General features: G+C 36.6%; 4 protein-coding genes and 1 non-coding gene across 6 annotated transcripts; 1 reads left to right on the top strand and 4 right to left on the bottom strand.

Annotated features, from left to right (window-relative positions):
• Positions 1-124: 124 nt before the first annotated feature.
• LOC102615997 (uncharacterized aarF domain-containing protein kinase At1g71810, chloroplastic) lies at positions 125-7,005 on the top strand. Its single transcript, XM_006473099.4, has 21 exons — positions 125-656; positions 751-795; positions 924-962; positions 1,613-1,783; positions 1,935-2,087; positions 2,241-2,276; positions 2,495-2,538; positions 2,678-2,768; positions 3,101-3,142; positions 3,255-3,363; positions 3,774-3,888; positions 3,971-4,020; positions 4,127-4,205; positions 4,969-5,019; positions 5,179-5,320; positions 5,436-5,480; positions 5,734-5,838; positions 5,928-5,969; positions 6,113-6,286; positions 6,365-6,484; positions 6,577-7,005. Exons 1-21 carry the CDS (start codon positions 309-311, stop codon positions 6,679-6,681), a joined length of 2,106 nt encoding a protein of 701 aa, XP_006473162.2. The 5' UTR covers positions 125-308; the 3' UTR covers positions 6,682-7,005.
• LOC102616277 (shikimate kinase 2, chloroplastic-like) lies at positions 6,844-9,932 on the bottom strand. The gene is made up of 10 exons (XM_006473100.4): positions 9,390-9,932; positions 9,198-9,256; positions 8,995-9,049; positions 8,836-8,908; positions 8,390-8,477; positions 7,950-8,032; positions 7,704-7,833; positions 7,546-7,624; positions 7,263-7,327; positions 6,844-7,128 (listed from the first exon to the last, which is right to left on the bottom strand). Exons 1-10 carry the CDS (start codon positions 9,574-9,576, stop codon positions 7,084-7,086), a joined length of 864 nt encoding a protein of 287 aa, XP_006473163.2. The 5' UTR covers positions 9,577-9,932; the 3' UTR covers positions 6,844-7,083.
• A 504-nt stretch (positions 9,933-10,436) lies between these two features.
• On the bottom strand, positions 10,437-16,785 carry LOC102615699 (cleavage stimulating factor 64). The gene is made up of 10 exons (XM_006473098.4): positions 16,372-16,785; positions 16,174-16,252; positions 15,178-15,352; positions 14,854-14,887; positions 14,458-14,702; positions 14,281-14,358; positions 13,160-13,195; positions 12,568-13,047; positions 11,761-12,114; positions 10,437-10,907 (listed from the first exon to the last, which is right to left on the bottom strand). The coding sequence occupies exons 1-10, from the start codon at positions 16,400-16,402 to the stop codon at positions 10,758-10,760; spliced, it is 1,662 nt and encodes a 553-aa protein (XP_006473161.2). The 5' UTR covers positions 16,403-16,785; the 3' UTR covers positions 10,437-10,757.
• An 847-nt stretch (positions 16,786-17,632) lies between these two features.
• On the bottom strand, positions 17,633-17,705 carry TRNAK-CUU (transfer RNA lysine (anticodon CUU)). Its single transcript has one exon. It is a non-coding gene; the product is annotated as a tRNA-Lys (tRNA).
• Positions 17,706-18,045: 340 nt separating this feature from the next.
• LOC102615208 (NAC domain-containing protein 17) lies at positions 18,046-21,732 on the bottom strand. Of its 2 annotated transcripts, XM_025096348.2 has the most exons (6): positions 21,242-21,732; positions 20,390-20,667; positions 20,008-20,304; positions 18,954-19,686; positions 18,735-18,845; positions 18,603-18,651 (listed from the first exon to the last, which is right to left on the bottom strand). In XM_025096348.2, the coding sequence occupies exons 1-5, from the start codon at positions 21,405-21,407 to the stop codon at positions 18,757-18,759; spliced, it is 1,563 nt and encodes a 520-aa protein (XP_024952116.2). In that variant the 5' UTR covers positions 21,408-21,732; the 3' UTR covers positions 18,603-18,651; positions 18,735-18,756. The 2 variants fall into 2 exon arrangements, with proteins under 2 accessions (XP_006473159.2, XP_024952116.2); XM_006473096.3 differs by lacking the exon at positions 18,735-18,845 and having other exon boundaries at positions 18,046-18,651; positions 21,242-21,727.
• Positions 21,733-22,095: the final 363 nt, after the last annotated feature.

Here is a 22,095-nt window from a genome sequence, read left to right as displayed (position 1 = left end):
GTTTTTTTATATGTGGATGGATGGATGAGAAACAATGAGGAATAACGAATTCGGGATTATCGGTAGAAAATGACAATAGAGAGCCAAAGAGGGAGAGAAATGTGGATAAAGTATAAAAAGAACCACGAAAAAATTGCCGCCCCGTTGCCTTACACGTATCTGTCGATTTTTACACTCCCACCAAAACACCTCAGAGCTTTACTCTTGTCTCGTCCCCTTCTTTCTCGCTGCATTCATATTTCATTTTAATATTGTTAAATTCGTCACTCCCATTACATTTCATCACCCGCCGCGCGTGATTAATATCAATGACACTCCTCCTCTTCGCGTCACCGCCAATCCCCGCCCTTCCCGCCAATCAACAACTTAAAATCTATGGAAAGCCAATAAACCACCGGCACCTCAAGTCCTCGCGAGTGTCTGCCACTCGCGACGACGTCGATGCGTTCACCGAGAAGTCGAGCTACTTGTTCAAGCTCAGCTCGACCGACGCCGACTCCATCGTAGAATACGATTTGAGAAAAATCGCTTCTGTTTATAGAAGAAAGCCGTTGATTTTGCTGCGGCGAGTATTTCAAGTTGGCACGACTTTCGGATGGTGGTTCGGGTCGCGGTTTGTTGATGAACTAATGGAGCGATCCGACCAGATGTTTCCGGTGAGGAGTTTATAGCAATTTCTTTCAATTTTATTCGTCAAATAGCAAACTTATTTGTCGTGCATCATTGACCCTGCTTGCTTTCGCTTTTCAGGTTAGAGCTGCCGAGTTGCGGAAGATATTGGTGGAGCTCGGTCCAGTATGTTAATTATTTACTTTGGTATTTTATAAGTCCAAATTTAGTTAGAATTGCCTATGTTTTTCTCTTCGCTTCAATTTTATTTTTCCTGATGAATAATGAGTTTTTCCCCCCTTATGTTTTTTTAGGCGTACGTCAAAATTGCTCAGGCTGTTTCTTCTCGACCTGTAAGTTGTCATGTCTATTGCAACAAGTTAGACTTATATTGTACATTGCCTGTTCAACTTCAGCTACCATACACACTTCTTCATATTCTTCTTTCAACGGAAATAAATGCTACTCCTTGAATGGAGACCTCCAACTGTTAAAAATGCTGCTTGTTGGTAACCATTATTTGAGGACCTTGTTGGAAAATCAATTTATCAGGGAACCAGTAAACCACTATTGGTCAGAGGGAATGTTTGACTTTGAGTCAACTCCTTAGGCTTGCAACTTTGCCTTCGGTTCTGGTTGGATAGGTCAGGCCTTAAATGAACCAGCCCATTTTCTTGACCTTGACGGTGTAATCTAGGTTGGTCTAAGCCATTTCAATCCTGAAACTAGCAAAACTGGCCAAAATTTGGCTTAGGCCCAGGTTTGACTAGGAGACAGCAATGTCCAAAGCTGTATCTGTGATCAGTCATTTACTTGTTTTAAACTTTTTTGAGATCCTTCCCTGCTCCTTTCGAAATGAATACAGAAATAGGACTAGGTCACTTGGCTCTCTTCTAATGAGGTTGCTTACTGCATGTAAATTCTACATTGTATTTCGTTACTGTTGCATATTTTCTTTCTTATTGTAGTCTGATAATCATAATTCACTTTTTCTTTGCTGTAGGATTTGATACCGCCATCATATTTGGATGAGCTCTCTCTGTTGCAAGATCAGATAACCCCGTTTTCCTCTGAAGTTGCTTTCAATACAATAGAACAGGAACTTGGATTACCGATAGATGAGCTTTTCTCTGAAATATCGCCAGAACCTGTAGCAGCAGCGTCTCTTGGGCAGGTCCTTATTTGTTTATACCCTTATGCATTGCTCGTGATCTTGAACTTAATATATGATTATATGATTTCTATTCCACTGTTCTTTCTCTCTCTTTCGTTTAAGTTTTTAACTAGACAATTGGAACACGTTGTCTTCTGTTTGTCTCAAACAGGTTTATCAAGCTAGACTTCGTCAGAGTGGAAGAGTTGTTGCTGTCAAAGTGCAAAGACCTGGTGTTCAGGCTGCAATTTCATTAGACATTTTCATACTGCATTTTATAGCAGGGTTGATCCGGAAAGCTAGAAAATTCAACACTGATCTTCAGGTAGTATTGCAACTTGTAACTTGGGTGGGTAATGCACCATCTTCATATTAGGCTAAATGATATTCTTGAATTCAGTCCATGTAGTTAGAATGGGTTTTTTCTTTCTTATGGATTAACTAGTAGTTAATGAAAAAGAAATTATTCAATTTGCAGGCTGTAGTTGATGAATGGGCATCAAGTCTTTTTCGGGTATATGCCAACATCCTTATGCTTTATCTAGATAAATGCATTATCATTTTTGTCTTAAAATAACTTATTACTGTGTCATTTAAAAGTTTCGTAATCATACACATTTCGTTAGTCATAGAACGTGTCATGCTTTTTCTTAAATTGTTTTATTGAATGAACTTGTTTGAGGAATATTCTTAGAGCTTCATATTGAATACAGGTGATCCCATTGAATGCAGGAGCTGGACTATAAAATAGAAGCAAAAAATGGGCTTAAATTTAGGTAAGATACATGATTTGATGATGCTCTAAATGTATTCCATATTACTTTTTATGATCATGATGGCTATGTATTTTATGAAACGTTAAGTACTTTATGGGCTGATGATGCTCTAAATTTTGTCTCCCACATCCTTGAATAGACAACTATATGGGGGAATACAAGATGTTTTGATTCCAGAAATGTATGTGGAGCAAACAACTCGAAAGGTCCTTATTATGGAATGGGTCGAGGTATTTTCTATTTCCTGATATTTTCTATATGTTAGTATAGGATTTTGATCCAAATACTTGGAAGAAGGGCTAGAAATGGTTGCTTGGCCATACGGGTTGGTTGACATCTGCTTTATAATCAAGGATAAGCAACTTCAAACTAATTGAGTGTGTTTCTTAGAATTTCAAAATTCCAATATATGATACTGTTTGGTGCATTATTCAGGTAGCTCTTTTATACAACATAGGAGGCAGTAGGAAATCCTTTTTTTCGCCTCTTGAAGATGCATCATTGCATCTTGATATACTCAAGATTGTTTGCTTATGTTTTTCCCTTTTTTTTGCTAATGTAGGGGCAAAAGTTGTCTGAAGTAAAGGATCTTTACTTAATTGAGGTTGGAACTAATTGCCTTTTTATAAGGTTCTTGAACATTTATTTCTGTGGAACTTTTCTGTTTTTCTCAAAGTTGAATTAATATCTTTTTTCTATTTCCTGTGGCTGAATAGGTAGGAGTATACTGTTCGTTCAATCAACTTTTGGAGAAGGGGTTTTATCATGCTGATCCACATCCGGGAAATCTTTTTCGTTCATATGATGGGAAGCTAGCTTATATAGGTATTCTTCTGAACAAATAATTCACCATGTAAACTGAGGCAAGTTTGGAAATTTGTTTTGCCAAAAGTTAACAAATGAAAACATGTGTTCCTGTTGTATAAAGTTTTCACTGACTTTCTTTTTATCACCTTCAAACAAAGTCTCTTTTCTATTAACGCAAGTTTTATCAGTTCTTCAGTCCTTGATTTTGCAATAGACGCACAATTCTTCCATTTATGATCTGATTTCAAATTTGAGCTTGGTTGTCTTTCTGCACTAATGATTCCTTTCTCTTGTTTTCTTATTTTTCAAGTCTTCTATTATTGAATACAATATTTTTGTGCGCACATTATGTCAATTGAATAACCTGTCAATGAGTGATAGAAAGTATATATGGTGCAGAATTAACTTTTAGTATCTTTCGCCACCAGATTTTGGTATGATGGGTGAATTTAAAGAAGAACTCCGTGAAGGATTTATTGAAGCTTGTCTCCATCTTGTGAATCGGGATTTTGATGCACTGGCTAAGGATTTTGTTACTCTTGGGTATTAGAATCATCTATCTTTTCCTCTTGCTGCAAAGAAATTTTTCTTCCTAATATGTCATAAAGCTTGTTGAATTCTGCAGGCTTCTTCCACCAACTGCAGAGAAGGAGGCTGTTACAAAAGCTTTAACAGGTTTCCTCCATCTGTCCACGAACCAAGGGTTTCTGTGCTGAGCCTTGGTTTCTATCCCTGAGGGGTTTTTTACTAATTTTGCTGCTCCCGATTTGTTTGTTTGCAGGGGTCTTTCAAAATGCTGTTGCCAAAGGAGTCAGAAATATAAGCTTTGGGGACCTTCTAGGAAACTTGGGAGCTACCATGTAAGGTGTTCCTGTAATCCTGTTTTATGTTTTGTGGAAGATAAACACTTAAATGTAATATTTATAGAATTATGGTAAATCTCAATTGCATTTAATCCTGGATTTAGTAATGGAGTCAGACAGTGGTATAATTTTTTTCTTTTTCAATTAATTTCTTTTTTCGGCTTCTTTAGAAATCTTCTTTGTTAATATATCCAAGCATTTCTCACATGCTTTGAACATTTATTCTTCAACTCAAAAAATCTGTAAAAAGATCAAGGTTGCTTTGAAGTTCATATACTCCTATGTGATCTCTTAGTTCTGTAGCTGGAATATATGGTCTTTATTGTCATTTGCAGCATTTCACTTTTGTATCTAACAGTTCTAGAGTTGTCTATGCACGTTTGGGAATACGAGCTATTCAAATTCATACTGCTGGGTCTTCTGCAGTGTCTGCTATAATCTTGAGCCAGTAATGTATTATCTAGAAATCATATATGAGTAATAAAATAAAATGGCATATCCTATCAAAAATAAATTAAAATAGCATACACTTGAAACTTATGGTGGATGCAGTGGCTAATCTAGTTTGTGGGGTAAAACAGAAATGATAAAGACAAGGAAAAGAAAGGGAAAATGGTATTAATGTCTGATTTGGTCTTGCTTTCATGATATGTGTGTGTCTGGATTAATTCCGATTTTCTCCTTGGTGACATTGTTGTTGTTGTTCAAAATGCAAACGTTTAATTTTAACAAGGTAACTAATGTTTCCATATCAGTGCAGGTATAAGTTCAAATTTCGAATACCTTCGTATTTTTCACTTGTCATTAGAAGGTAATTATGCATTTACTTACCGAGTTGCATTACATTTAATAATGTTAAATCAGCAATTCTGTACATTTATTGTATTTTTAGTTGCTGCATTTTATACTCAATTTACTTTTACTCATATACTTTATTCCTTTTTTCTTTCATTCCTTTTTCCTTTCTCAGCCTGGCTGTCTTGGAGGGAATTGCGATCAGTTCCAACCCAAATTACAAAGTCCTGGGTAGCACATATCCGTATATTGCTAGAAAAGTTCTAACTGATAGCTCACCACAGTTGAAGTCTTCGTTGGTAGCTCTTCTTTACAAGGTAAAAAAGCCAACATCTGTCTGTAGGTGTGTTTTTCTTCCCATCTAATAATTTTAATAGTTGTATATTTTATTGTACCTGCTATTGTTATTCCTATTTTCCCTTCTATTGTTAGGAAGGTGTTTTCAGAATTGATCGGCTGGAGTCTCTACTAACTGAGGTAAAATTTTCTATTTCTTCACTCCCCTGTAGTAATTTCGATCAATTGGCTACTGCCAAAAATTCAGAACAATAAAGTTTATTTGGCTAACGAGCAACAAAGATTTACCATTCTGCTTTCCAAGACTGTTATTTGGTATTTCTAAACAAGAACCTGATTTGCATATACCGCCACTTTTAGAACCCCTGGGTGTGCTGTTATTGTCTCTTTGGCTTATCTTTTATTCTTCACATCTTTGTCAACTGTGTGGCAGTCCCTTCGAGCCCGGACAGAGAAGGCCTTGGTTAAAAAGCAAACAGAAGATACAGATTCCCGGTTGATTACCAAGGAAATCCTTTCTTTCACATTAACTGAGAAGGTAGCATTGATATACAGTATACCCATATGATGTTTTACTGTGTCATTAGTGTGGTTCTTTTTAATTATTAACTCAGAAAGTATTGGCAGGGTGCCTTTGTGAGGGAAATACTTCTTCAAGAATTTGCTAAGGTATGCTTCTATGCACTATTTTACATCTCCATCTCTAGCACATTACCCATTGAAACATAATATGCTGTTCAATAACAATCAAAGCTAAAAATATTCGATCTGTGTCAATTTGTACTCTGAATTTTTCCTGCAACTGTACACAGGGATTGGATGCACTTGGAATAGCAACCCTAGATTATTTTACTTCAGCAGTGATACCCTTCGCAGCTCCCTTTTCATTCTCTTCACTGACCGAAGAAGACAGAATCAACTTGACAAATTTGCGTCGTCTTTTGTTATTACTGTCAAGAGTCCAGAGTAGCAAAAGTGCCAGTGTGGTGAGAGTCTTGCTTGTTCAAGACCATGACGTAGTACACTGTGATGTTTTTAAACAGCTTGTTATAATTATCTTGCAGGAAGTTAAAGAGGGTAGCATATACAAAAATCAAACAACGTACTCGGAAGAAGCGTCACTTGTTTTCTATCAACTTGCTTCAGCACAAGAGGTTTTACCCATTCTTTCTGTTATTCCTGAGGTAAAACTTACGCAAATGTATCTCTGTATTTCCTTGTCTATAGACCCTTTGATTAAATTTAAATTGTTATACCTCATTAAAATACGTGGCAGCTCCCACCAGAACTGCAACAGGAGTTTCTTCACTTGCCTGCTGATCTGGCCGGAAGGTTGATTTCCCGTGCTGCGGCTCGGACCATTAGGAGGATGTTCTTATGAGCAGGCTATTCATCTTCCTGTCTGTCTCCATCAACTATGTTCACAGGATAACTTTGAAGTAGGACTTGTGACAAGCAGGATAAATCTGCGGTGTGTTCAGTATGAATCTACTTGCAGGTTTACTATTTTTCCATGGTTTAATTACAATTCTTTAGGTCGCCGTTAGATACTTAAAGCTTACCATAATCATGGTATAAGAAAGACATTTGATTGAATTTATTTATTTCATGTGTACAACAATTCAAAAAGAAAGGCCTGTAAATTTTTACTCACGGCATGTATAACATTGGCAGCCTTGATGAAAATGAAAACAAATTCACTGGATGATCGCATTACTGAAAAGAGAGGTAAATATAGGCAATGAATTTGCTTTGTTAAGAAAGCATTTGAATGGACCCGCCATTATCGCCGTTTAGAATTTAGATATTTCTGAGCTTGTACAAGCACCTGCATAAATTCAAGACCAATGTTAGCAAGACAGACAATCGTAGATAATATTAGCTTCTTTTAAATTTTTTCCAATTTGGTTTCATATTCTTAGATGAGCAGGTGATAGATTAAAGATTAAGCAGGAGCAAGACCTCCATTGCTATGGTGGTGGGCGTAATATCTAGTACATCTTTGAGACCAATGCATGCTGCAAGATCTGGAAAACAAGAAATCCATTAATGTGTATCACAGCAAAATCGGAAACTGCAGAAAAATGAGAGCGGGAGTGAATTTTTGAAACCACTTGGAAGGTCTTGTCCAACGTGTGCGATAACAAGAACCATGCATATAAACATAGAGCAAAATACAACAGTAGAACGCAAGAGAAATCAGGATCATAAACATGCAAATGCAATACAGAGAGAGAGGACGTACTGAGAAGAGAAACGGTAGCATCAGCATTTGCATATGCCTCGGATCTCTCCTTTGAAAGAGCAGACAGTGCCGTAAATGCCTGTACAGAGTTGAAGGGGGAGTGTCAAAATCTGTAAACTTGTATGGTATTGGACATAAAAAAGACAGACGGATGCCACCTTTGTATAAGAATCGGCTGAATCATAATCCAAGAGAGGGAAGGAATCTGTTCCAACAGCGGCAATTCTCCTTGCCAAGGCATCCAGGGGTACATTGAGAAAGACAGTGATGCCCTGCCTCATAAATCTCCTGAAATTTTTAAAGGTGGTCATGCACCTCACCCAATTAACAATTAATAACAACATAAAACAGAGTTTATGTGAATTACACATTGAAAAGCTTTTACATTCATGAAGCTACAATACCAGTTGAGTGGGCGAACCACTGCACCACCACCTGTGGCTACAACTTGTTGTGGTACCAAGGACAATTTCTGCAGTGCCTTGCTCTGCAATGTAGAGAAGAAACTATTACTCTCTGGCTCCTCTGTACAGTGAAAAAGCTAATGAACTCGGCCATGAAGTTAACAGTTTTGAATAAATTCAAATTTTGACGCCAAAACCCAATCATGATTCACGAAGGCTCCACTTCAATAGAACAGGCAGTGGCCACCTTTGCGAGAAAGAAAACACCAAGGGAAAGGAAAGGGTGTACTGTAAATTATTCAGAGAAAGTTTGTAGGCAAACTGGAAACAGATTTTATGAAGACCGGAATCTGGAAAAATGGTAAAACAAAATGAAAGGAGATGAGATGAGATGGAAAAATGCAGAAGCTAATACATGAATGCGTTGTTTACTGTCAAACCTCATATTCTCTGAAGTAAGCTTCCCCAGACTCCTTAAAAATTTGAGCCACAGAAGTTCCACCCATAAGCTTCTCCACATACTTGTCACTGAAATAACATAGACATAGAAATTTGTGCACGTGCAACAAACAGCTATTGTTAGATGTCAAACACAAAGTTGCCGTCGCTGTGAACATGTACAATTACTGAAAACGCTTTCCATGTCTAGAAACATAGTAATTTGCTAATTCCAACTCTATGCTGGCACCAAATATTGGCACTCAGCCTGCTAATTGTGAATCAAATGTTATAGATTGATATATTCAGCCTATCAACAAGTACTCATATGCCTATAATAAGCTGTTTCATAATTCCGCAATGGCTCAGGAACCACGTCCTGATACCATTTTTGTAGAAGGCTCAACTCAAATAGAAACATACTGAAGCTATTAGTCTAGACACTAACCTGTCAGCAAAAGTATAATCAAGCGCATCTGACAAAATCTCACCAACTGTTGTTTTTCCAGAACCCATCATTCCTGACAATTGAAACCCATTGGAGTAAAATTACAATCACAAGCACCGATATAATCTAAAAAGACAAAGTTCGGACTAGAAAACCAACCAACAAGAAATAAACACTGCCCATCTAAGCATGATGCAACCTCTCTTCCCTTCGCCTGCAATTAGAAACAAAATGTCTTGACTCATCCGAAATCTGTAGATGCTTAAACCCTCAACCCATTTCACTTTTAACTTCTTTTTTTTTTTTTGGGAAAAAAAAAACAATCATCAAATGATTAAAAAAAAAAAAAAAAAACTCGATACCTTCAACAACCATTTCCCATCTAAAGAATCACAAAACGTTCCTGATTCCACATCATGAGCTACAAAACATTTGAATATAAAAAATTAAAGAAACGAATCATTAAAGTTTAAATAGATATCCACTCAGTGGCTATGCAGTAAAGAGAGCAAACACTTTGATTTGCAAGAATCATATAACTCAAAGTCACTCACCATTGGAATCTTTAGAGACGTGTGCAGGAACTAAATTCAAAGTTCTGTGCCTTTTCAGTTTCAAAGGATTCAAATTTATGAAGTGTTGTTGAGTCTGTTGTCTCTTGCAATTCTGATTGAAAGAGCCGATCTCCCCACCAACACTTGTACTAAATTGCAGAGTTGAGCCATACGTTAAAGCTTTCATTTTTTACTCTTTCTTTTTACCCCCCCCAAAAACGAACTGCCAAAGAAGAAGGCTGAAAACGGAGAAGTGAGAGAGAGGAGAAGGCGAGGTTGGTGTCTTAGCGCCAAATTCGGTTTTTTTTTTTTTTTTTTATAACTAAAAATGAATTTTCTCGTGGACCTGGAATTACTTAATTAGCTTAGTTTCACGACTTTTATTGTTTCGTTATTATCAGTTGAATTCTGAGTATCTCGCCTGGAACTTTGCCCGAGCTGTTTTGTTGACCTCGTGTTTTTGAATTGACTTTTCCAGGAAGCTTTCAAAGAAGAGGGTAGGGCGTTTGGTAAGACTTTCTCATTCAATTCAAAAAAAAAAATTACTAATTTGATTATCAAACAGATTCAAACAAAAAATAAAAATTAAAAAAATACGTGTTCTAACTGTTTGTTCATTTTAGTCATACGTGTTAGGTATTATATCAATTATAGTTTGGGTGATCCGTTTTAGATAATCCGGATTCGAATACATCTGGGTGATTTGGACAGTCTCAACTCTCAAGTTTTTCCCAGCTTCACGTCACTTCTAGACACTCGAGAGAAGTACCAAAACAGCTCTCAATAATTAGACAACGAGCCCATGCAAGATTTTATCCAGCTAGCAGTAGCATCGTTGGCACGATATAGCAATGTTGCTTTCCCAATCCACTCTTCCATTAACGCTTTCATAATCTAAAATTTAGCAAACACCTCAGTGCTTCATCTTCGGTAATCAAGGCAAGGCACATTGACTGAAAATCTATAGCTCAAACGAAAAGTCCTAGTCTCGCATTATTTGCTTAAATCCAACAAACAAGAATGTCAGAAACAAATGGAGACCAGGGACAAGCAAATAAGAAATCCTTAATCGTGAGAACCGAAAAACAAAAGAAAAATAAAAAACCAAATCTCTGGCAGTAGGAACATAATACAAAATTTTCTTTTTTCTAACTGATTTTTTCCCGTAATCTACAATCTCATTAATGTTACATGAATGGTATGATGCTTCTGTATCCTGATGAGAAATCAAGTCTATTGTGATTGATAATTTTACAAGGCATTCGTATTTCATTGAATAAATAGGAGGCCTCTCTCCTCCTTGACGGCAAAGTGAAAAAAGAAGTGGCCTGCAGCAACATGAATGTTCATCCACCTGACAGTTTACTGTTAGGATGGTTGCATTTGATCTCGCAATAATGCCTGTTGGAGCTGAATGACTTGTTGACGCTGCTCAGGTGGCAATGAATTCAGCTGCTCCGGCGTTAAACTCAACACTTGCTGAAGTAAGGCGGACTCTACATCAGGTGAGATCTGCGGCTGAGATAGAGAAACAGTAGAAACGTCATCTATCAATCACAGGCATTTTTCAGAATATGAAATCAGCAGATAATTGCGTGCTCTACATCATGAGAGAAGCAGGGAAACAGGCACCCGATAACGAGAATGTTCAACACTTCTAAAGAAAGAAACAACTAGGGGCATTCACAGTGCAGGGAACACTTGATGTGATTATAGAGAGAGGGGAGGTGTGGGGTGGGGGCCGTGGTGGAAGGAGAGGGTAGAAGGTTGGGTTGGGGGCAAACACAAGAAATTTGAAGACCTGGGCACTAAGTTTAGTTCCTTAAAAAAAATTATTGTCCAAGATAACTTGCTCCCATTAATTTCAAATATTAAACTGCTTTGTTGAGTTCTACAACCTGAAAGTATAATTCTTTCAACATTCTAACAGCATCCTAGTTCACAGTTAGATATCAGAAACAAATGTTAACATATTTAATGCCAATCTTTATTCCATGAGAACTTAAAATATCCAAAAGAGATGCATCTACCCTACATATCTATTTACACAACAAGTGTCCCTTCAATTCCAACAGAATATACATGCCTCCATCTTAAGATTTCATGTGGCACTGAAATTAAAAATTTCGTCAACTGATAGAAGCCACCACACAATGGCAAAATATATATGTTTATTATCAGAGAACAGAAGGCATCATTTGAGCAAATTAAAGAGACATGATCAAAACCCCAACACTTATCAAGATGATAACTTAAAGAGTAAAAAATGAGATATAATTTGGAGTCTAAAACAGCCGATGCATGAATCAAAACTGAGATGTAAAAAACAGATGGTTGTGATTTATTGAGATCACTGGCGAGAACATATTACCTGAGGTATTTGTTTCTCAGAATATTGCACCTCTTCTACTTTAGGAACTTGATTTACAGGTACTAAACCAGCCCCAAATGCTTGGGATGGTGCAGAGCCAATGGGTTTAGATACATTCAAAGCCCCCACAGAGAAAGAAGTGCCACTTCCATCCTCTGTTTTCACTATTTTCGAAGGGTGACTTATTGAATCTAAAGGATCATTAACCGTGCTTCTTTTTGAGGCTAAACCCATAGACATGTTTGTATATGCATTATTTCTATGCGCCCTGGTTCCATCTTCAGGAACTCTAGCAGATCTTTCAGCGTCCCTGCTAACTGTCTGTCCAATGCCTGCTGATGTTGAGGGTCCAGGCTGTTATTAAAAAGGAAGTTAGATTTTATACACAAATGAAATACAATAATAACCAGATAAGTACCAAACAAAACATAGATTAGCAGCTATGTAATTTGTTTCTCTCAAGTACTAGAAGAATGAATGTGTGTTTAACTGAGAGAATAAACAGATTGTCAATCATTGCAACTCATGTAAACTAATGGCACGCAGTTTAATATATGCTGTAGTAGTAAAGCATAATTTCACTCAGACAGTATGATATGGAGATTGAGTGCTTTAACATTAAAGCAAAAACAAAGGGTATTAGACTTCCTCTTAAGTTGAGCACAACCAGTAAATTTCATTCAGAAATCATAGCAGAGCTAAAAGAATATTCAATTCCGTGTTGCAAGCCTGAAGGCAACTTCAATTTAAGACGTACATATTGGTTCCAACTATGTTAACTAAGAATCACTACAAGACTTGGGTTACCTGGAAACCAGCATCTGATGATGGAGGGTGAGGCAAAAAGGAAGATCGCATGGCTGAATTTGGAAGTTTTGTCCACGTGTTCTGCCCTAAACTGGAAGCTGAAACCTGTACTTGGTTTTCTAGTGAAGGAGGATGTACTTGCTGGTTCAAGGAAGAGGAATTTGCCAACTGAATTTGAGGTCTAACAGAGGGGTGCATTGAAGGAAGCATTGGAATTCCAGACTGCCCAGGTAGGGAGGCTTGCTGTAGAGCTTGGTTCTTGGCATTTTGTGGCAGCTGAATTTGAGGATGCACAGTGGGCTGTGTAGCTGCAGAAAATTGGTTATGAAGCTGAATTTGAGCTTCTTGAACTTTGGGCATCAATTGCATCTTCTGTGCAAGTGGGGGGAGACCAGGGAGTTGAGCTACTTGCTGCTGGCCATCTTGAAATAAAGGCTGTGCAGGGTGACCTGGACCCTGTCGGAGAATTGGCATTTGCGACTGCACAATCCAAAACAAGAAATTTTTTTAAAAAAATCTGTTTTCATGTGACATAATCACTAAATCTTGAACAACAGATAATAATTCAATTCTTTGTGAGGATGAAACAAACCACTTGGGGAGTCGCCATTCCTAGCATTATTTGGGCCTACAAGCAAAATTAGAAAAACAAATCTAAGATCAAGTTGTGAGTGCCACAATAAGATGGCAAAAAAAAGAAATGACATTTCAGAACATATTAAAAATGAAACTGATTAATGATATACATCAGGATTTGGATTTGAGAAAATGAAAGTCTTTTAAAGATTTTTTAGATCTCCCATGGTGCATCTGCCCAAATTCTATTTATCTAAATCAATTATATAAAACGTGTATGTACCTGTAAATAATAAAATGAAGAAGCAATATTCTAATTAAAAAATCATCAATGCCAGACTTGCAAATACAAGTCTTTCCTGTATATATACAGCATTGAATGGCTGGGCACATCTCCTTTGAAAGCCTGCAAGGTATACACTGCTATTTGGAATGATTTGGATGAGACCTTAGAGGTTCAACGGAGAACAAAGCCTGATAAGTAAGGTTTTGGAGAGCAAGTAGGAAACAGCAGTCGTGATTGAGATAAAGCTATAGGGTAACATCATATACAGCCATTTCTTTTTTTTTTACATGCTTCAATTTTGGTATAAACAGCAGTCTTTACATACAATTGAAAAGTAGGAAAGTAGATGAGGTTGTGTTTTGCGGCTCAACTGGTTAGGTGGTACAAGAGGTATAGAGTTCAACAAACCCACTGAATCTGTGACTTATTCTAATGATGTTTTTATATTAAAATTTACTCCTAGAAACAAGGTGTTATTGACAATGCGCTGAGCTGCAGGCATTTGATAATCTAGGGGGATGCAAATGCGCACAACTGGAATTCTTCCCCAGAGATAAAATTCAAGAGAATAACTATAGAGCCAATTTCTTGGCTTTTTCAAAGCAAAAATAAATTTAGAAGTATCGATTACAAATTAGTAATATGAAAAGCTCATTTTTTAGAGTACTAGAGAGTAAAAATATTGCTATTGCCTCTTGAAACAGCTAAGAAATAAAGGCTCATCAGGAGAAAATATACAGCACTCTGTAATAGAAACCACATACATATATGGGCACATGTGCATAGTGGAGTACCGACAAAAAATGCCAAGAAAAAACCACTATCCCTAAAGGCAAACAATAGACAAACACCTGAAAAAGAGCTTTTAGCAGTTGAGGTTTTGCAACTAACAGCTGGCGAGCTTGCTCCTTATTTTGAGTAGCCATCAACTGCCATCATATAAGACATTAAATATACCAGTAATCTAAGAATTCCTAAGTAATCAAGCTAATCCAGAAAAGAAACGTAAAATTTTCTAAAATACATACCTTCATCTCAGACATAATTTCATTTAGCTGATTCCTGGACATTTTAGCCAGATGAAGAGTTAAGGGATCATTGGGCGATGCCAACTGACTCTGAATACCATTTTGATTTGATTGAACCCCAACCTGAGCAGCACCAAGAGCTCCAGTCATAACAGCTGCAGCTGTAATAGCTATATGGAGACCAATGGGCTGATGGTGGACAGATTCTCCGTGGATTGCTGGGCCCCCTAATTGTTTTTGAGGGTCTGCGATGTATACATCAGAACAAAAATAACAAATAAAGTCAGCAGCAGAAACTTAGCATCACAAAACATATCGTTGGCCAGTAGGTACTAAAAAGAAGTTTTTTAGTCTTATTCATGTTAAAAAACACAATAAAATAAAAAAGAAACTAACCAACAATTGCAGCCATTCCAGGTCCACCACGACCCTGCAACAGACAGAAAACAATCATTATAATTGAAGCTTCAAACGGAAACTGACACTTAACACACTACAAATTAGTGCCAAAAGGAATTTAAGAAGGTAATGCCGTTGTGAAAATTAACAAAGCAACTGATTATGCACATTAATGCAACTTAATCCTTGTCCATTAATTAAAAAAACTATGGCAGCAAGACCGGCTACAGCAATACCAACTAAAAGACTTTGTTTGAATCAAAAAGGGGGGAAAAGAGAGGAAGAGGAAATTAACAGCATGGCTAAACATTTGACTATCACCTGCTCTCTGTTTCTATCAGCTCCTTTGTCATTTTCAGCAAAATCAACACGTAATTGCCGGCCATTGATCTCATAACCTTGTAGATTACGGCGAGCACTTAGAGCTGTCTCTTCATCCTTGTACTCACAGAACCCATAACCTTTTGGTTTTCCAGTTTCTCTATCAATAACTAATCTGAAAGCAAAGGAAACAGAAATAGTTTAAACCAACAGGTTACCATTTTGATAAAGAAAAATGAAATTAAAAATAAAGGCAAACCCAGAGTATAATCAGCGCTTATTCTATGTTGCCAAGAAGGTTCAAGTTTATATCAAATTTATAGGTTGACAACGAGCATAGTTCATAAAAAGCTTTAACTATTGCTCGAATTAAATATAAGTATATAGCTTATGAAACAGGGATCCTGACACATGGGACGTCATAGTTTACATGCAATTGACTTGAAAAGTGGGACATCCTTTTCAAATGCTTTCAATGAATTAATTATAGTTTTCTTACCAACAATCACAAACTCATTCCACCAACAGTTTAAGCAAATTAATTGGGGTAAAACTGAAATAAAACAGTAACGCAAGAAAGAACAGAGGAAATCAAAAGAGTTGGGCATGAATCTTAGCAACATCAAGTAAAAGCCAGAAAATATCAAAATGAACAACACTAAAAGATTACAGTTAATAAAAAAAAGGTTCTAAAGGACATAATATCAAGAGCATGGACTATTTCTATCATATTATCATAAGCATATAATGACAAAATCACAAAACCTACTTGTAATGCTTTGACTCAAGGTGGTTTCTTCTTTTGGGTTTCAATTTATGCACTTGATGCATTATCTCACCTAACTTAAATCGCTCGCCAAATAATCTTAAACTCATAGTACAAGTTTCATGGCAGTTTAAGCATATCAGGAAACTATAATGACAAGAGCTGACTAAAAAAAAATAAAAATAACCCCCCACCCGCCCCAAAAAAAAAAAAAAAATTGGAAAACTGACCTGAATGACACAACAGGACCAACCTCCCTGCAGATTTCTATAAGCTGTTCCTCAGTTGCATCATACGGAATGTTCCCAACTGAAGCCCCAAACAAATTAAAAAAAAATTAATTCATAATAATAATAATAATGTTCAATTGCCGTAAGTAAAAATGAATTTAAAAAGAAATAGAGAGAGAGAGAGAGAGAGAGAGAGACCGAAAACGCAACGATGCTGAGAAGATGCCATTGAAGTTAACAAGAAAAGAAGAAGGTGAAGCGCTGCTTCATCTTCTTCATTCTGCCCATCACTTTAATTAATTTAGTGTTTTGTTTCCGCTTCTGTTTCTGAAGTCGCCGCTAATACGGCATCGTAGTTAGAACAAAAATAATAGTATTATATTCAATTGAATACGCATAATAAGCTCTCCTCTGTGTTTGAATTGAATTGATTTGAATTGTCTTGCGAGTGTCAATGAAGAAGCCGAAGGGGTAAACAAAGAAGCCGAGGGGGTGTGCCCTCTTTCTCTATGTATTCCAGACGCACGGAGAGAATGTTGAGAATGGTGCGTCGTCGTTTCGGTTTGCTCTCGAGTCTCGACTCTCGTCCAAGCCCCAACTCTCTGGATCGAAATTTACTGTTTATATTAATAATAAGATTTAATGATTATTATAATTTGATAGTAACACATCATTATTTACCATTATTATTTATGAGTAAACTCAATCCTTTCTGGATTCATATGAATGAAAATCAACCTCAGATTTATTTTTCAACACAAAAATGTTTTATTATTTTAAATAGCTGGCATCCAAAATAATATATATTTAATTATGAATCCATTCAATATACCTTGTAGCAGTAGTCTTAGAACCCTTTTTTTACTATAATTTTTATAATTACATCTCAATCAATCACATCATTCCATTAAAAGGCGTATACTTATCTTAATAAACGAGTTTTTAAATATTATTTAATAATGTGTTTATTTTAGATAATTTACTATTAAAAGAAAAAAATCTATTTCAAATTAAATATTAAAAAGAAAACACTATCTCAAGCTCTTTTAACCCATGGCAAGGAAATAAATTGATGTTTTGATTGTAAATCACATAATTATTTAAACGGTGTACTATTAAAAAATCTATTTCAAATTTAATATTAAAAGGCATGCAGTTATTTAAATAAAAAAATTTAAGGGTTCTTTTACTGTATAATTATAGTAGTAAACAAGTTTTAAAAGGTTCTATTAGTATCAAATAAAGTAAAAGCGTTAAAATTAATTAAATGAGATCATTTAAAAATAATTTAACATTTTTATAGAACTCATTGTTACCCATTAAGAAGAGTTGACTATTTACACTGCAAAATTGATGTTCGTTCGCAATTTATAAAACTTATAAACAAATTAAGGAGCAATGGTGACACAGACACAAGCACAAAAACAAAAAAAAATAATAATAAGAAAAGCAAATTACACGCCCACCGTGGGGCTCGAACCCACGACCACAAGGTTAAGAGCCTTGCGCTCTACCGACTGAGCTAGACGGGCTTGCGGTATTTGTAGGTTTGTATTTTAAGTCATTACCAATAGTAGTTGATTGTGAACGGTCCCAAATACAAAATGTAGTTTTATTCTTGTAGAGTTTCACAATTTATAAAATAAGATCATAATATTTTGAATTACTGGTTAAAATAAGACCAACATAAAAATTAAGAATGTTAGAATAATCATATTATTTTGGATTACGGGTTAAAATAAGACTTAGATAAAAATTATGAATGTTAGAATAAGACATAATTTCCATATGAAGACACCTTGCCACACCGACAATCGAAAATATAAAGCTGCATTGTCAAGCCAATAGCTGACAAAATTCAAGAGTAAAATCTTCATAAAATTAGTTAGTAAGATCTTCATAAAATATAAAATTATCAGTATATTTTGTCTCGAGGAGCCTGCTGCATACTTTTCCAAAAAAGACAAAACTTCATCCTTTACATTCTAAATTCACATAAAATCAGAACATTGTTTGGTTTCACAATGTGTAAAGCTTTCTAAAGAAACCAACAATTTGTCCTAAATATATTAGCGACAATAAGCTTCACATTTACATAAAATCAAGAGGAGATGCAACTGCCCAAGACTCTCATAGTTCCCATTAACATCCATAAAATGGCACACAATGCTCCCAAAATAGATAAAAGTAAAAATCCCCTGTTACTACTCGCCTGTCTTCTTGTTAAAGCTGCAGCATCACCTCCAGCTACATTGGGGTTTCTTGCAGTTATTCTCATCCTACTAAAGCTAGACATTCGCTCGAACGCCCGATTCACTAATGGGCTCTCCGAAGCAGACGCAGGAGTAGTTGGTATAGACTCAACAAAGGCCCACAAAGAAGATGCAAACCGACTTGTTGCACCACCAACTTCTTGGCCACTTTGATCCTGATTTGGGTTTGCTTCAGTAGGGTGATTGGCAGATTGTTGTATGGAACCTAAACAATTAGAAAATTGCAGTATTAGCAAAACCCTATAACACAATCACTAAATTTTTTAACATATGAAGTAATAATTGTACTGGAAGAGCTCTTGAATCTGGTTCAATTCTCTTTACATAGGCTTTTTGCCATGTGGACTGTTGTCATGTCAACCAGACCATCCATTTCATCAAGAGCTCTGTATGGACAGGCTACGGAGACAGCAAATTTGTCCAACACAAGAACACAACTCAGTGAAATAGAACTCTCAGTTGTAGAAGAACAAAGGTATCATCACCAATGTACATTGAATAATTTACCTGAGATTGGGGGACACAAAATCCCTTGAGTCGATTCTGTCGGAGTGAAGAAATTAGTTAGCTGATCATGCATCCAAGGCTGACTGCTAATATCTTCTGCACAGAGATCATGCATCCATTGCTGACTGCTAATATCTTCTGCACCAAGAGAATGGGGCTGCAGCTCGTAATCCACCTGGCTTACCGCCAAATTTGGTTGCAACTGGTGACTTGTCTGGTTTCCCATTGAATTTGGTTCCAACTGGTGATTCATTTGGTTGACAATCAAATTTGGTTGCAACTGGTTATCCACCTGGTTTACCACTGACTGAGGCTGGAACTGGTGATCTACCTGGTTCACCAAGTTATTTGCCAGAGCATTTGTATTCTCTTCCTGATCGACAGGCTCCAAATTCTGAAGAAACAAGGCTGCATCATGGAACAGGTCAAGCTCACTCAGTCCATCGAACTCATTAAACTGCAAGTTCTCCACCTCAGGGGTGGAAACTGTAGGTTGAGGACCAATCAGATCATCCATTTCCAAGAAATCCTCCTCAAATATCTGCAGCACCTGCTCACAATTGTTGGGAGCAGATGTGACCTCAGATGTATCATACAGTTGCAAATTTGAGGAAGCAGATTGGGTGAAGTCAAAGCTGGCCTGCTCATTACACACACTGATAGGCTCAGAAAACATAACTTCCCTAGAGGATGCATTCATCAAGGTACTTTGTGCCTCTTCTTCGCCAACAACCTGCATGATATTAAGATCATAACATATGTCAATGGACATTGGTTATAAAAGTTCAATTGCATATGCGTACAACATCACTCATTAGCCATTGTTTTGATTTCTACTTAGATCCACTATTTTCATTTTGGCAAAGCAAGTTTCACCAAAATGTATATGACAAAGGAGTTGATGTAATCAAAGGCAGACCAGTTGCATTCCATATTGCACTCAGGTCACCACATTCAAGTATCAAGAAATTAATATCATTAATGAAACAGACATTCGTTCTATTGTTTTCAACACATCCACAAATGCAACTACAGAATGGAAAAAATAACCAACCTGGGGTGCTTCATAGGTGTAATTGATTTGAGTCTCAGTCGGTAAGGGCTCATCAGCAAGTTGCTTTATAAACTCCTCAAAATCATCCAACACCAATGGTACTTGACCATTAGGTTTCACATCATGAGCAGTTGCAACCTCTTTCAGTTCCTTTGAAGCAATCTCCTCAACAGTTTTTGTATCAACTAGATCTTCATCATCAACCCAGTCTTCTTCTTTAAATGGAGCCCCATACTGCTCCCCATTTTTAGGACCAGGTCCACTTTTTTTGAAAACCTTATAAAGTGCATAATAATCCTGAAATTCAAAGGGAGACCAGATTAGTAACTGACAAACACATTGGAAAAAAATTAACTCACAAAGAAACTAATAAGAACCATACAGAGATATTCTGGCATCTCTGAAGTTCCTCTTCATCCAAGGTATACTCGTGCATCACCCAGTCTGTACGTTCACCAGTTGGTGCACGTCCCCTATAGAAAACCAGGGTTTTCTTCACTCCAACATTCCTAGAATGACATGTTACATTCCGATCCTTTCCTGTGGCTTTCCAATACCCATGTCGGGTTGCCCTGTTTGACCTTGCTCCATTAGGATACTTCCGGTCCCTCGGACTGAAGAAAAACCATTGCCTATCTCCAGACTTCAACAAAGATTGCCCTAAAAGAAATTGGCACATTTGTTAGAACACCAATTGTTTAATCAATCAACAGACGAACATATCCAGAAAAAGTAAATTTCACCAATCATAATATACTGCTGAACATTCAATTAAATACTATAAAAAAAAAAGTGGCCACACAGTAACAATATCCCAAACACGAATGATAGAAGCTCATAGTTACAATTACAAACCATGACCTATTTATAGTCATACGGAATCGTTGCATGTCTGATATCTCCGAAGTTCAACACAGATTCCCTACATCATCAACGTCAATCAATATACCAAAGAACAATATATATTCAACCCACGCAGATTCTAATATTGACTAAATCACAGGTCAAACAAGCAGAATAATCATCAAAAGCGATTCTTAACAATCAATCAATCAACAGAACGCAAAACCCAGATGAATAAAGTTTTCAACTTCGCCACAAACCAAGTCAACGGCCAATAACCCAATTGAACACACCCTCAAATCAACCTAATTCTCAAGTCAACGAATCAAAAACATAATAACATAACAAAAACGAAAAGGAAAAGGAAAAAAAAACAGTGTCAAAATAATACCAGGCAATTCTTCAGGATCCCACTTGTAAACGTCAGTCTCAGAGATGATATCAAATTTGATCTTCTTCTTACAGATCTTTCTCTTCAAATAAAACAGAACAAGTTCTTCATCTGTTGGGTGAAACCTGAATCCAGGCGGCCACACGTTTTCTGAAGTCACCTTCATATCTCTTCGATTCAAATCAAACAAAATCAAATCCTAAACCAATCACAAATTGAACAAAAATCCCACTTATAAAACGAATAAACAACTACAGAGTGTCAAAATGGGGGAAAATTTTACTACATGATATTGGAAAAAGTGATGGGCAGTTGATTTGGGGTTTGCTCGCGTGAACAAACAACCCCTAGACGATAAGATTAAAATTTTGACTCCAGAGGAGTGTATGAAAGCTTTTTGGTCAAAGCTCGAAAGTAGTTCCGTGAGGAAATATTGTGGCGGTGGGTTGGGACTGCTTTTAGGCGAGCGCGGATGGGAAGTTTCTGTGAAATTTGCCTCAATTTTTTTAATTAAGTTTTGATAAAATTATAAATAAGGATTTAGTTCGCGATTTCTCACACGAGTCTCTGCTTCATGGGACGTTTGGTTTGGGAAATTAGAATTAAGAGACCAATAAAAATTTTATCTTTTAGAGCTTATAATATTAATGGGGTCCAACTATAGTGCAACTAGCCATTGATTTAGCTATGGTATATGTGTGCAGCTAGATTCAATGGTTAAGTGCAGCTGTGGTATGGTACAATATTTGCACCATTGTTTTATCCTATTAATAGATTTAAAGGTTTATTTGTTTGTCTCTTAAATTTTATGTAAATTTTACCACTCATGTATTAGTTTCACACTATCTATTATA

The sequence above is a fragment of the Citrus sinensis genome, chromosome 5, assembly GCF_022201045.2.
Source record: "Citrus sinensis cultivar Valencia sweet orange chromosome 5, DVS_A1.0, whole genome shotgun sequence".
Taxonomy (NCBI): Eukaryota; Viridiplantae; Streptophyta; class Magnoliopsida; order Sapindales; family Rutaceae; genus Citrus; species Citrus sinensis.
Note: the sequence above shows the minus strand (reverse complement) of the source record. Positions and strands in the feature narration are given on the sequence as shown.

What these genes read in the sequence shown, in the direction of transcription:
- LOC102615997 (XM_006473099.4), top strand. Translation starts at nt 309, where the DNA reads ATGACACTCCTCCTCTTCGCGTCACCGCCAATCCCCGCCCTTCCCGCC. An exon ending in AGGCTGTTTCTTCTCGACCT is followed by an intron (nt 963 to 1,612) that starts GTAAGTTGTCAT and finishes TCTTTGCTGTAG; the next exon opens with GATTTGATACCGCCATCATA. An exon ending in TGGTAGCTCTTCTTTACAAG is followed by an intron (nt 5,321 to 5,435) that starts GTAAAAAAGCCA and finishes TTCTATTGTTAG; the next exon opens with GAAGGTGTTTTCAGAATTGA.
- LOC102616277 (XM_006473100.4), bottom strand. Translation starts at nt 9,576, where the DNA reads ATGAAAGCTTTAACGTATGGCTCAACTCTGCAATTTAGTACAAGTGTT. An exon ending in CGTCTCTAAAGATTCCAATG is followed by an intron (nt 9,257 to 9,389) that starts GTGAGTGACTTT and finishes AATGTTTTGTAG; the next exon opens with CTCATGATGTGGAATCAGGA. An exon ending in GTGGTTCGCCCACTCAACTG is followed by an intron (nt 7,834 to 7,949) that starts GTATTGTAGCTT and finishes TAAAAATTTCAG; the next exon opens with GAGATTTATGAGGCAGGGCA.
- LOC102615699 (XM_006473098.4), bottom strand. Translation starts at nt 16,402, where the DNA reads ATGGCATCTTCTCAGCATCGTTGCGTTTTCG. An exon ending in TGCTAAAAGCTCTTTTTCAG is followed by an intron (nt 13,196 to 14,280) that starts GTGTTTGTCTAT and finishes TTTTGCTTGTAG; the next exon opens with GCCCAAATAATGCTAGGAAT. An exon ending in CATCAGATGCTGGTTTCCAG is followed by an intron (nt 12,115 to 12,567) that starts GTAACCCAAGTC and finishes TTTTAATAACAG; the next exon opens with CCTGGACCCTCAACATCAGC.
- LOC102615208 (XM_006473096.3), bottom strand. Translation starts at nt 21,407, where the DNA reads ATGAAGGTGACTTCAGAAAACGTGTGGCCGCCTGGATTCAGGTTTCAC. An exon ending in AGAGATGCCAGAATATCTCT is followed by an intron (nt 20,305 to 20,389) that starts GTATGGTTCTTA and finishes TTTGAATTTCAG; the next exon opens with GATTATTATGCACTTTATAA. An exon ending in ACACCTATGAAGCACCCCAG is followed by an intron (nt 19,687 to 20,007) that starts GTTGGTTATTTT and finishes AATATCATGCAG; the next exon opens with GTTGTTGGCGAAGAAGAGGC.